The sequence below is a fragment of the Andrena cerasifolii genome, chromosome 14, assembly GCF_050908995.1.
Source record: "Andrena cerasifolii isolate SP2316 chromosome 14, iyAndCera1_principal, whole genome shotgun sequence".
Lineage (NCBI taxonomy): Eukaryota > Metazoa > Arthropoda > Insecta > Hymenoptera > Andrenidae > Andrena > Andrena cerasifolii.
In genome coordinates this window covers 6,602,525-6,615,327 of record NC_135131.1, presented here as the reverse complement: position 1 = coordinate 6,615,327, position 12,803 = coordinate 6,602,525, and the positions used below count along the sequence as shown (strand labels likewise).

At 43.7% G+C, this 12,803-nt stretch overlaps 3 protein-coding genes across 7 annotated transcripts in view; 2 read left to right on the top strand and 1 right to left on the bottom strand.

The window, feature by feature from the left end:
* LOC143376433 (uncharacterized) overlaps positions 1-12,803 on the bottom strand; it is a 50,317-nt gene that overhangs the window by 28,565 nt on the left and 8,949 nt on the right. The window lies entirely within an intron of this gene.
* Positions 122-4,485, top strand: E(z) (histone-lysine N-methyltransferase E(z)). 3 transcript variants are annotated; one of them, XM_076827223.1, is made up of 12 exons: positions 122-352; positions 624-937; positions 1,029-1,265; positions 1,672-1,888; positions 2,050-2,070; positions 2,277-2,377; positions 2,462-2,639; positions 2,754-3,128; positions 3,228-3,518; positions 3,628-3,810; positions 3,917-4,082; positions 4,157-4,485. In XM_076827223.1, the coding sequence occupies exons 1-12, from the start codon at positions 217-219 to the stop codon at positions 4,215-4,217; spliced, it is 2,280 nt and encodes a 759-aa protein (XP_076683338.1). In that variant the 5' UTR covers positions 122-216; the 3' UTR covers positions 4,218-4,485. The 3 variants fall into 3 exon arrangements, with proteins under 3 accessions (XP_076683338.1, XP_076683339.1, XP_076683340.1); XM_076827225.1 differs by having other exon boundaries at positions 172-312; XM_076827224.1 differs by lacking the exon at positions 2,050-2,070 and having other exon boundaries at positions 123-352.
* On the top strand, positions 4,638-12,733 carry Adcy2 (adenylate cyclase type 2 Ac76E). Of its 3 annotated transcripts, none has more exons than XM_076827221.1 (20): positions 4,638-5,004; positions 5,084-5,224; positions 7,009-7,178; positions 7,586-7,918; positions 8,035-8,229; positions 8,307-8,413; positions 8,546-8,657; positions 8,779-8,906; positions 8,989-9,147; positions 9,277-9,409; positions 9,665-9,741; positions 10,081-10,186; positions 10,285-10,349; positions 10,431-10,601; positions 10,664-10,898; positions 11,067-11,230; positions 11,360-11,600; positions 11,667-11,921; positions 12,011-12,128; positions 12,266-12,733. In XM_076827221.1, exons 2-20 carry the CDS (start codon positions 5,188-5,190, stop codon positions 12,529-12,531), a joined length of 3,072 nt encoding a protein of 1,023 aa, XP_076683336.1. In that variant the 5' UTR covers positions 4,638-5,004; positions 5,084-5,187; the 3' UTR covers positions 12,532-12,733. The 3 variants fall into 3 exon arrangements, with proteins under 3 accessions (XP_076683336.1, XP_076683335.1, XP_076683337.1); XM_076827220.1 differs by having other exon boundaries at positions 5,081-5,224; XM_076827222.1 differs by lacking the exon at positions 7,586-7,918 and having other exon boundaries at positions 5,081-5,224.

Genomic DNA, 12,803 nt, shown 5'->3' with positions numbered 1-12,803 from the left:
CCTTTCGCGCGTGGTACGCAACATTGAAACGACGCAAATCGACATCATACGTATTATGTACGTATGTGTTGGGGGCGCTTCGCATTTCAGAACGCGCGAACGCGCCATGCACTGCCACCAAACAACGGTACAAAACGAAAACAGAGTTGTTGGACCATTGCGATTACATTCGTCCACATTCGTTTCTTCACAACGATGAATTAACATCCCTCTAAAATGTCGAAAGCAAAAGTATCGGCGGAATGGAGAAAACGTGTAAAGTCCGAATACATGCGTTTACGGCAAATGAAGCGTTATAAACGGGCAGATGAGGTGAAGATAGCTTGGAATCAAAACCGCAAGGTTATGTCTGGTCGGTATTTCGTTCACTCTTCGAAACCGAAGCAAAACTTTCCGATTCATTCCCTTTAACCGGCTGTAGTCGTAAATCACGCGGCAACAACCACTGCTAAATTACAAATTCGTGACATACACGATTTGCTCGTTACAGGCGCATTGACCGTTCCCTCGCAATAGTCTTCTCCCTATATCAAAATACATAAACTAAACTGCCGTGTTCAAAATGCTCTGTGTATACCTTCTCCTCCGCTAATGTGTGTTTTATGTTTGAATCGCGCGATTAGAACTTGTAATGAGTGAACAGAAACGATGGGCGGACGGAAAGGCAATGTGGCTTGCTATGCAAGACATTCCGCCCCATGTTTCTTGTATGAAAAAGGCAGAAGTTAGCAGTTCCGACGGCGATGTACAAATGTGCCCTGTTAAAATTATTAACGCCGTCACTCCTATACCGACCATGTACACCTGGGCGCCTATACAACAGAACTTTATGGTCGAAGATGAAACAGTACTACACAATATACCATATATGGGCGATGAAATTTTAGATCAGGATGGTACATTTATCGAGGAACTAATAAAAAACTACGATGGGAAAGTATGAGCCAAGATTGTTTTGCTATTTAGCTTCGACGCAACGCACCGAGCAGTTGAGAATTAACAATTTATATCTCTGTAAATTACTATAGGTCCACGGAGACAGAGAATCTGGTTTCATGGACGACTCGATATTTGTGGATCTAGTAAATGCTTTGGCGCAATATGAAAAGGAAGACAAGGAAAGGGAGCAAACGAAGAAAGGAAAGGAGAAAGAGGATGATAAGGATAGGAAGGATAGCAGTGTTAAGATAGAGATTAAAAGCGAGAAATCATTAGAAGATGTTAAAATGGATGGGACTCCGTTCCCATCGATACATATATTCAATGTAAGCAAAATGACTAGACGCTTTGTATCATCTGCAAGATTTATGGTGTCCATTAGGGCAGAGCAGAAAATTTAAATTTGAACTTTCAGTTGGCCTGGGTACGGGATAGTTGTCTTTGGATTAACCAAACACAACTGTAAAAAAAAGTTTGGAAAATATTCATGTCTGCAAGTTCCTTTTTCTCCTAAAAATGATTATATGATTATATATTTGATTATATGATTATACAATCATTTTAGGAGAAAAAGGAACCTGCAGATATGAATATTTTTCCAAAATCTGTTTACAGTTGTGTTTGGTTAATCAAAAGACAACTATCCCGCACCCAGGCCAACTGAAAATTCAAATTTAAATTTTCGCCTATATAGTATCACTTCGCCCTAGTGTCTATGCATCAACTTTTCAGGCAATATCTAGTATATTCCCTGACAAAGGTCGACCAGAAGAATTGAAAGAGAAGTACATCGAATTAACAGAAAGATCGGACCCGAATGTTTTACCACCGGAGTGTACACCGAACATAGACGGAGTAAATGCTAAAAGCGTACCTAGGGAGCAAACGATGCATTCCTTTCACACGCTTTTCTGCAGAAGATGCTTCAAATACGACTGCTTCCTGCATCGTAAGTATGACTACAGCAACGAGTAAGCTTTGATCTTCTCGAGTTGGACACGTTAATTCGTTAACAACGTACAGCAATGGGCATAGATACTGAGTGACTGTCGGTTTAAATTTAGCATCTGTTAATTCTAATAATTTACGATTCCTGATTTATCGTGGCAGCGAGGGGAACGTCGCCGCAAGGTAAACATCAACATTGCATACACTTCGAGCGATCGTATTCGAGTGAACGCTTCTTTCCGTTTTTTTTTTTCCTTCTTATTTTGCTCGGCACCAAGATATCACCAACCAGATATTCACCCACAATCCTACTTTCTATTCTTCGTTAATCGTAGAAACTTGTAGAAGATTCTTTTCACTGAACTTACATCGTTACATTACATTGTTAGGTCTTCAAGTCTGCCACCCTGGGCCGAATTTACAGAAACGGAAGGGACCCGATCTGAAACCATTCTCGGAACCGTGTGGGTCAGAATGTTACATGCATCTGGTAAGAGCGATAATGTGGAACTCGATGGATCGCCATCAGGAAACTGAGCGCGTATAATAACATGCCAGTAACTTTGTTCCGCAGGAGGGAATGAAGGAGAAACTTGCCGCTCAAGCGGCTGACATAAAGGACGAGGAAAGCGATGAGAAACGCGGTGGTCCTAGAAAAGTACGGAAGCAAGCGAGCGTGGATTCCGGAAACGAAGCGAGTAGCGAAGACAGTAACGACAGCAACAAATACAGTCAAGGGGGTGGTTGCCAAGGTAAAACGGACGGTCGTTTATTCCTTCACACCATCCCAACCCACCGCGATCTCTTTATCACGATAGTTTTATAAACTAGGCGGATGTACGTAAATTTATATCATGTGGTGTTAGATTTTAAGCAGAACGTTAACAAAGAGACAAAGCCTGAAGGGTCGATGGAGGATCAGGCTCAACCGGAGAATCAAGCGCCGTTCACGCTTCTGGGTCTCGACAAACGAGTAAAAACGGAAAGTGAACATTCGTGGACTGGTTCGGAGCAGAGCTTGTTTCGAGCCCTTCACAAAGCTTTCCCTGGCAATCCGTGTGCACTGGCACAGATAATGTTGACGAAGACTTGTCAAGAGGTGTATCAGTTCGCGCAGAAGGAAGCCTCGGACATCCCCGCGATCGAGAACTTGAAGGACTTTACTCCACCGCGGAAGAAGAAGAAGAAACATCGGCTGTGGTCGATGCATTGTAGAAAAATACAGCTGAAGAAGGATTCTGGTAATAGGAGAAATGTGTAGACGTTACCAAGTAACGTATAATTGAATTTCTCACTTACGGCTTACTTTATAAACCATTCTTTTCTTGCTTTCGCGAAAGGTGCTAATCACGTTCACAACTTCGCGCCGTGCGACCATCCAGGAAGGCAGTGCGATAACTCATGTCCATGTATACAGGCTCAGAATTTCTGCGAAAAGTTTTGCCAGTGCAGTAGCGAATGTCAGAACCGATTCCCGGGGTGTAGGTGCAAAGCCCAATGCAACACGAAACAGTGCCCCTGTTATCTGGCCGTAAGGGAATGCGATCCAGACCTTTGCCAGACCTGCGGTGCCGATCAGTTTCATATCACCAAAATATCGTGCAAGAACGTCAGCGTTCAACGTGGTCTTCGTACGTAATTTTCTTTTTCCCACACAGCAATGATTTTCACGATACAAAAGCGATAGCTTGATCCGGTTGGTAAACCGGGACGTAGATAGAAAGAAAAATTCTTTTTCAGACAAACACCTTTTAATGGCACCATCGGACGTGGCTGGCTGGGGAATATTTCTTAAGGAATCCGCGGCAAAAAATGAGTTTATCTCTGAGTACTGCGGCGAAATTATAAGTCAAGATGAAGCCGATAGAAGGGGCAAGGTGTACGATAAATACATGTGTAGCTTTCTCTTCAATCTTAACAATGGTAAGAAGCATCGCAGAAACCGCTCGCTCGATCTAGGCGGTATTCTTCCACTGCTAAACAGAGGAAGAACGAAATTTTCTACTAACATAGTATACCGAACGTTTAGATTTTGTCGTGGATGCTACACGAAAGGGGAATAAAATAAGGTTTGCCAATCATTCGATAAACCCGAATTGTTACGCAAAAGTGATGATGGTAAACGGTGACCACAGAATTGGTATCTTTGCCAAAAGAGCCATTCAACCTGGCGAGGAATTGTTTTTTGACTACAGGTGAAGCGTTTAATCTTTCTTTACTACATACCATACACCGTTTACACGCATTACGATTGCGGTTTTCGTTGCAGATATGGACCCACGGAGCAATTAAAATTCGTTGGAATCGAGCGTGAGATGGAATTTTTATAGTATGCGTGCGGACAATAATTCATTAGGATTCATTAGTTAAGGTTGTACAAGGCATGAAAGCAGAGGGAAATATAGTATAAGAGTGCCGACGATGGTAAAGTGGTGGAGGAGATACTGTACAAACTACATAGTAAATGTTTTCATTCATATCGGGCTACATCTCGTAAAATCATTATATTTTAATTTCTGGCATCCACAGAATTTATACAACATTGCGATATGCCTTTACTTTTTAACAGTGTCGATTAATAAAATATATTTCAGAAAACGTGACGTTTATATCGTCATTTATGACCCTGTCGAACAACTCAACGCCCGATAAACGGGTTTGCTACGCTGTACGTCAAAGGCGCAATATGAATCTCCTCCGTACAGCAAGGGAAACATAGACGTAAGAAATTCTCGCAGGCCGAGACTTCGCGTGGCGAACTATAAAAAGCGCGATGCTAGTCTATCGGTCGTATACATTAACGGAAATGTGGCAGAGCTTGCGATGGAGTTACCTTGAACGGATTATAGAAAAGCTTTGCGTTAAACTTGGCTTGTAATTCGGCCACCAGTTGCAGTTCTCACAACCGCAGAAACGGTTGCACGGTGGTATCGCCGTCGTGGTGTTGTCTACTAGATTTGCGCGATAAGTTTCAAAGTCAAATTAATCGGGAAATCGTACCGCGAGCGCCAGTGATTAAATATGAGAACAATAGCAACAGCCGAATTATCGATCGAATAAAACTGATTTATTATTCCCTCTAAGAAAGCAATACACCTTTGTAAAACAGTACTCGAGGTTTGTCCCCGTTTAATCTGTGTGTGTCTGGAAACTTTCCCATTGATTGCTCCGATCTGAAATGTGTTACATATAGCAGGCCGATTTGTCATGAGGAAAGGAGGAGCGAAGAAGATGGAATAAACGGTGACGAAGAAAAGTCGAAGAGTCAAAGCGACAGAATCGGAATCGAACGCAACGAGGATGGGAGACCTGCATGCCGCTGATATGCCAGAAGAAGGTAATCCGAATTGTCGAGTACCATTAGTTAATTTTACATTTTTCAATGCCAATAGCGTGCGCACGATCGGGTAGATAGATGTATTATGAAGTAGGTACCTACTACAATTTCCAATTCTATAAAATCGGGATGTAAATGTTTATAACACGTTGCGGTATCGCAGTGGATGATTAAAAGACATGCACGATACCGTACATATATACACTGTGCTGTACGCTGTTGGAGCATAAGACGAAAGTATACATATATTATCGCCCATGCAGGTAAATCGGCGGATCTAGGAGTACGTAAACAAAATTCATGCTGTTAAGATTTGTCTCGACGACAATTCAGTTTATCGGAATGGATGCTGAACGATCAACACGAACGATCAGTCACGGAATAGTCGCGATTCCAACTATGTGGCGAGTGAACTTGAACTGGAATTAGGAGCAATTGAAGCTGACCCTGTCGCGAATGCTCCTCGCTCTCGTTTATTGTACTAAGTTCATACATACACGCGTGCGTTATTCGCGAAAGAAAATAAAAGGTAACTCTGTTCTCGACAATCTCCACGCTCTTATCAACATCGACACGTATTTAACGTTTAGCACGTGTTTAACGAAGACTAGAATAGAGTTTCGAAACGTTCATTTACACGCGAATGCGCTGAGCGAACGTTAACCATGGAGATTATACGAATAAGAGAGACCAAATGAATTTCTGACGACGGAACAGAACGAAAATAATTCTTGCTGGCTGGTAGCCAACCTCCGAAACTAATATACGCACCGTGAGGAATCGCAAACGCGCGCTTTGCCTTCCCCATCTGTTCCTCCTTTACTACTTTCCCCTGCGCTTTTAAACATGCACTGACACGCATCCGTTTTCGGACCTTATTCCTATTCCTAAGTAAACAGATTGTATGTACATACCCTAGTAGCATTTCTGGTTGGCCCACAGTATCCCCAAGTTGGGAATTAGTTGGCCATCAAAATGCCAACAATAAATGCTACTAGGGTATATATGTGCACTGTTGGACGAAGCTGAATGATCGATATGTTTGCCATTGTACCGAGAGAAGAATCAATCGAATGAATCCCCCTTGCATTACCTACTTACGATCCGCCGCCGTGTCTACATACATGTGTACATTATCTTTTGCGTGCTTCCGGTAATGAGCACCGTTCAAAAGAACCTACATATATTGTCTACGCAGACGGAAATGAGAGATAGTATACATAGATAAGTACATATTGTGAAATGATCTTTTTTTTTTAAATTTATTTATTTAATATCGCATCAGCTTAGAGTTATTAGTGACCACTGTTACAATATATTAGACTATTAGACGGAGTTTAACGAGTATTGCCCAGTTGTGATGACACTGTGTGTCTTAAGACCTAAAGCCGGGAATCCACCGGGAAGCTAAGCTATGCTATGCGATGCTATGTTTTAACGTAGCTTTTGGTGGATGGGTTTTTTTCATTTTGCCTTAGGTCTCTAAGCGCTGGGCAGTCTTGTATTACATGCTTTATAGTTAAGCTAGTGTTACAGGTGTTACAGAGTGGCGGTTCCGTTTTTGTTATTAGGAATTGGTGTGTGTATTTAGTGTGGCCAATTCGCAATCTCATTATAATTCTTTGTTCCTTCCTTGTTTCGGATAAGGACGGGCGAGGGGAGTAGATGTTGTCCCTTGAAATGATCTTTCTTCAGCTGCCTTGTTACATTATGTCTGTACGTTGGATTCAGTGGATACGATTACTAAACATAATTTCTTATCTGAGCGCTCGTTATCGTTTTAGAGAAATCGGAAGAGTTCGCGTACGTGAGGGAAGCGAGCGTGGAGGAATTGGAACACCTTCGAGACAAGTACGAGGGGAAGTTGACAGCATCCCTCTATAATGGTACCCTGCTCGTCGCAGTAATCGCTTCGGCTTTCGCCGTAGGAGTTGTTTGCGCCACCAATTACCGGGTAAATTCAATTCCTTCCGACGATACTTGATTGTATGTATGTATGTAGCAATTATACTGCTACACGCTAGCGATGCAACAAAAAGGAAACGAGAGAGAGAGGCTGGACCGGATGAATCCTGATTTGGACACGGGTCTCCCGATTTCCGCGTCGCTCTACAACTCTGCAATTTCCCTAATGGTGCATACAGGCCGTCGCGCATTTTGGCGAAGCCCGGCGATACGAAGAGGAAAGTTTATAAACAATTGATGACCGAAGCGCAGCGGCAACTAATTAATTACTATTGATTTCTTCGATTCGTCGCGCTTCGCCAAAATGCGCGACGGCCTTACGTTGGAAGAATAGCTATCAGCCGTCACATACGATGGTGAAAGGAGAGCGCGTAGTAAAGTAGCTTCTTCTTGCAGGATTTCTCCGCAGTAATTGTCCCTGCATCGACCTTGGTTGTAATGCTCATCTCCTCGTTGAGTTTGCTGCTCGTGACGCAGTTGCCGTCGACCCTAACATCGGCGAGAACCAGATTTCTCATAGGCATTGCTTCTTCTGCGATTCTCGGCGTTGGAATACTGATACTTAGAGGCTCGATACCATTATTCGTTACGATCCTCGGAACGATCGCTGTGCTGCCACGAGACACGCGCCGCCACACACCAATGATCCTCGCGGTTGTCTTAATCAGTGTCCACTTGGTCGGGCGATTCGTGTCTTTGGACCCCTCGAATCGCTATGAAATAGCTCAGGTATCGCAAGCTGTTCTCACTGATATCCACACTTTTACCTCACTCTCTTTCGTCTCTCCGCCTTCTGACCAACAAGAGGAATTCGCTAATCTATCTACCGTTTCACTTACAATTAGATATGCGGAGAAATCGTCTTTCTATTCGCGGCGGTTCTAGCGGGCTCGTATTACAGCGTTTTAACGGCGAAGGCGCATAGCAGGACGTTCTCGGGGACAAAAACAGTTATCGACTCGAGAATAAAGCTTGAATGCGAACGGGAACAGCAGGAACAATTACTGCTGAGCGTTATCCCGGCCTACATCGCTGCCGAGGTGAGTCTAAGTTGGTCGCCTGGGTGGCGATTAACTCGCATGTAGAAAGCACAAAGTAATATGTATTAACGATTAAGGTGAAAAGGAGCATTATGTTGAAAATGGCGGACGCTTGTCAAGAGGCTAGCAAGCACCAGCAAACCAGATTCCACGAGATGTACGTCCAGAGGCATAACAACGTTAGGTAAGCCGAGCAGGAGGCTGGGTAAATGGTAAATGCTAAAAGTAGTCTGAGCCACGCTATAGCGATTATGTACATACATACATTTAATAACTTCCTCTTCCTCGATTCAATTTACTCGTGACTTATTATTAGTATTCTGTACGCGGATATCGTGAATTTTACGCCGCTCTCGGAACAACTGTCGGCTTCGGATCTGGTGAAAACGCTGAACGAACTCTTTGGCAGATTCGACCAAATTGCACAGGTAGGAGGGCACGAATGGAAAGCGATTGTTTCCCTCGTTTATTCAATGTTCCATACAAGGGGAGAATGCAAAGAGTTTCCATACCTCCAAGGACCAAGGACACCTTTGTGTGCATTTCTAGGATAATCAGTGCATGAGAATCAAGATCCTGGGCGATTGTTACTACTGCGTTTCAGGACTGCCGATCTCTCGGCCCAATCACGCGTACAATTGCGTAAACATGGGACTGGAGATGATAGACGCGATCAGGTAAGTGAATAGAAACCATGTTTCGTTTATCCGACCAAACTCCAACGTGGAGAAAGTATGAACACGGAGTTTCGCGCGTTAGGTTTGTTCGCGAAGCAACCGGATTCAGTGTGGACATGAGAATCGGCATACACACCGGCAATGTTCTGTGCGGAGTGCTCGGCCTACGGAAATGGCAGTTTGATGTTTGGAGCGATGACGTTACTCTAGCAAATCACATGGAAAGCGGAGGTTTACCAGGGTAACACATTCTTATACTTGTACTATACGTATGTATGTAAGTACTGTGTGTGTGTAAGTGTGCCGTTTGTGGTAGCTAGCAGCTGCAGCTAGCTCGCTTAATTACAAGTATAGCCTTTTCGTCCCTTAGGAGAGTACATATAACTAAAGCAACCCTGCTTCAACTCGGGAACCGCTTCGAGGTAGAGCCCGGAGATGGGGGATCTCGGGAAAGCTACCTTGCTCAGCACAACGTCGAAACTTTCTTGATCGTACCCCCAAAGGTGAGCTGATGTGGATTTCTATCGGCTAATTGAATTTTACATTGGACTGTAGTTAGCAGATCGCCGTAACGTTGATACATCTACATATGTATGCCCCTTGTTCCAAGAACAATGCCTCGCCAGAATGAACGTTCTCCGACCCGCGGCGTTTCAATCGAATCGACCTTTTCTTCTCGTAAAAACGCCGATTACATTGTGAAGCGAATCCACGAAGAGTAGGACGAATACGCAATGATTTTTCTCGTGTTTTCTTAGAAAACCAGCCAAGAGAATTGCAAGGATGCGAACTATTGCGGCGGATCCGTCCGCGGCCCTGCCTCGATACCGTCAAGGTGATCACGGCATCATTTCACTTACACACGTATCATGTACACGAAATATTAGGAACTTAATTACTCGACTCTATTAAGTTGCTGGCACGGCACTATGTCTGTGCTTTATTCAATGCTTTATCGCAATCTCCTAACTGTAGTTGAATCGTAAGCTATCCAGCACAGAGTGGACTGACTCGCCGGCAGAAATTTAGATTTTCCATTTGAAACGACTCGCGTGTTACGAAACGCGAGGGCTACAATTAGAGAGACCGAATGTTTAACAATGGTTGAAAAAGAGCTAGCGACACAAGCATACATGTAATACTTTAGATGCGTACTTTTTCGAATTCTGTACAGATCAAGGCCAAGCAGCAGAATGACAAAGTACGTTGAGTGTTGGGGCGCGGACAAGCCTTTTGCTAATATCGCTGAAGCTACGCTGGCGAAGAATATTGGTCTTACGGTACGTGGACAAATTCGTTTTTCTTACTTTATTCTTTACTCTCTTGGCGGAAAGAGGCGGAAGGAAGGAGGTTCATTAATCGGCGTTGCCTTTTCCAGAGCATTGCGATGATCGAGACGAATCTTTTAGCAAACAGTAATTTCAGTTGTTTCATCGACGTAAAGTGAGTTGTGGCTTCATCTTGAAATTCAGTAAGTAAAAGCTTTGTACTGCTCGCCTAATCCCCTGTGAATTCACGCGGCAGACAATGGTGTAATGGAAACGAGGGTATGTCACCGTTTACCTACCGGTTCAACGACCAAAATCAAGAGGCTCTATTCCGCCAAGTAGCCGACGAGCAGTATCCTTGGTATCCGATCGCCTCGTGCACCATCTACGCAATGATCTTCTGCGTTCAGGTCATTTATTTGCCGCGGTGAGTATCCTGTCGCGATAGTATGTAGGCGAGTACCTATGAACCTATTGACTTTGTTACAGGAGCGTCACAGTTTACGGCTGTTTTGTGACGGGCCTGTTATCTCTGTCGATTTTCGCCGCGATATCTTGGCTGGCCAGCAAGGCCAAAACCGAAGGTAAAGGCGTCCGGTGTCGGTTAGGTTTAAGCAGAGGTATCAGGATAATGGCGTATTTGGTTACGGTACTTCTGACAACCGTCTCGTCCATGCTTAGCCTGATCGATATCGATCAGACAAATGGGTACGATGTCGTCCCAGTACGTATTGAGCCTGTGTTTGATTCCTCTGTCGTTCCGTTAATCGATTGAAAAGTAGTAGAATCGGGGCTCGAGAGCTGGTGTATCAAGTGCGAATGTTTCACCTATGCATGTATGTAGTTGCAACGTACGTCAAAGAATACATATGCATGTATCGTAACGTTTCAGCTGTACCTGTACTCTGCGGTGATGTCCCTAATCGTTGGTTGGGCCCATTTGCGCGTCGATTTCTTGCTGAAATTCTTTGTAATGTTCCTTTCTGTAACAACGATTCTTGTAACGTTCTCGCAAGCACCGGCCGTACGGCTGTACTACGCGACGAAACACGACGAGTAAGTACGAGACTGCGCAGTTTTTCTTCTGTCCTCGCGTTTTATTTTAATAACTGCTAATACCGCAACCGTATCGCAAGAGATGAATGCTAGAATAATGGGACAGTTCGCGACACGATATTTTTCCAGATATTACCGCATCCACTATTTTCTTCACGTCGGATACTTACTCGCACTCGTTTGCCTCGTACTGTACATTTTGGACAGACAAGTGGAGTACACATCGAGGACAGACTTTCTGTGGCAAAGTAAACTGAAGATAGAACAGGACGAAGTAGAAACTATGAGGGGTATCAACAAGATTCTGCTGGAGAATATACTACCGGCTCACGTAGCCGAGCATTTCTTGACAAACAACAGAGTCACTGAGGTGAGATGAGAGGAAGCTGGAGAGGATAAAGAAAATTTCTCGTCGCTCATTCGTTTCTGTTCGTAGGAGCTTTACCACGAAAGGTACAGCAGTATCGCTGTGATGTTCGCATCGATCCCAAATTACAAAGAGTTCTACGATGAAACTGACATAAACAAGCAAGGCTTGGAGTGTCTGAGGCTTTTGAACGAGATCATTTGCGACTTTGATAAGCTGTTGCTTAAACCAAAGTTTTCTGGAATTGAGAAAATTAAAACCATCGGTAGCACTTACATGCTTGCCTCTGGTCTAAGTCCGGGGAAAGAAGACACCGATGGAAAGGTAATATTGCCAGTTATTCTACTCGCTAAAGAAACAAAGACACATATGTACAATGTATAATCAGATTTTCTGTTCGCTAACATTTGCAGGATCCGATGAAACGGCAAGATCACAACGTAATCGTCCTCGTTGAATTTGCTCTCGCTTTGATGACCATTCTAGATCAAATCAACAAAGAATCTTTTCAAAGATTTAAACTGCGGATAGGTGAGTTTCTCGAGAAGAGAGCGCGTTTGTTTTGTTTTCTTCTTATTTATTTGTTCGTTCACTTGTCCGCTTCCTTCTATTGAATGAATGAATGCGTGTACGTATAGATGACGCACTGATACAGAGAAAATTTGAAGGTTTGAATCACGGGCCCGTGATAGCAGGCGTGGTTGGAGCGCAAAAGCCTCAGTACGATATCTGGGGTAACACTGTAAACGTGGCATCCAGAATGGACAGTTGCGGAGAGATGGGGAAGGTTCAGGTGACCGACGACACGGCCAAGATCTTAATCGCTGCTGGCTACGAGCTGACGAGTCGAGGGCCTACTTACGTTAAAGGGAAAGGAAACTTGATTACGTATTTCGTAAAAACACCATTCGATGGCAAGCAGGAGAATTATTAATCAGATTGCGGGGATTCTCGCGCCGCTAACGGAGCATCAGCAACGGTAGAAAACTAACGATAAGTGAAAGTATGTATAGGAACGATCTTTTTTCCACTCTAATAAATGCGAGATAAAGTAGATTAGGTGTAATATGCAACACAGTATGGGCAAAGTTAGACAAACACTGGCTTTAACCAATGGAATAAAAACGTTTCATTTTCTTGCCATAGATTTCTTTACCTTAGGCCTTGGACGAATACAATGCATCAGTGGTTAAGGATGAATGAAAG

Bases quoted from the DNA above. Each gene is read 5' to 3' on its own strand.
- Adcy2 (XM_076827221.1), top strand. From the start codon at position 5,188: ATGGGAGACCTGCATGCCGCTGATATGCCAGAAGAAG. The intron at 9,410-9,664 runs GTGAGCTGATGT...GTGTTTTCTTAG, and splicing joins TCTTGATCGTACCCCCAAAG to AAAACCAGCCAAGAGAATTG. The intron at 10,899-11,066 runs GTACGTATTGAG...GTAACGTTTCAG, and splicing joins ATGGGTACGATGTCGTCCCA to CTGTACCTGTACTCTGCGGT.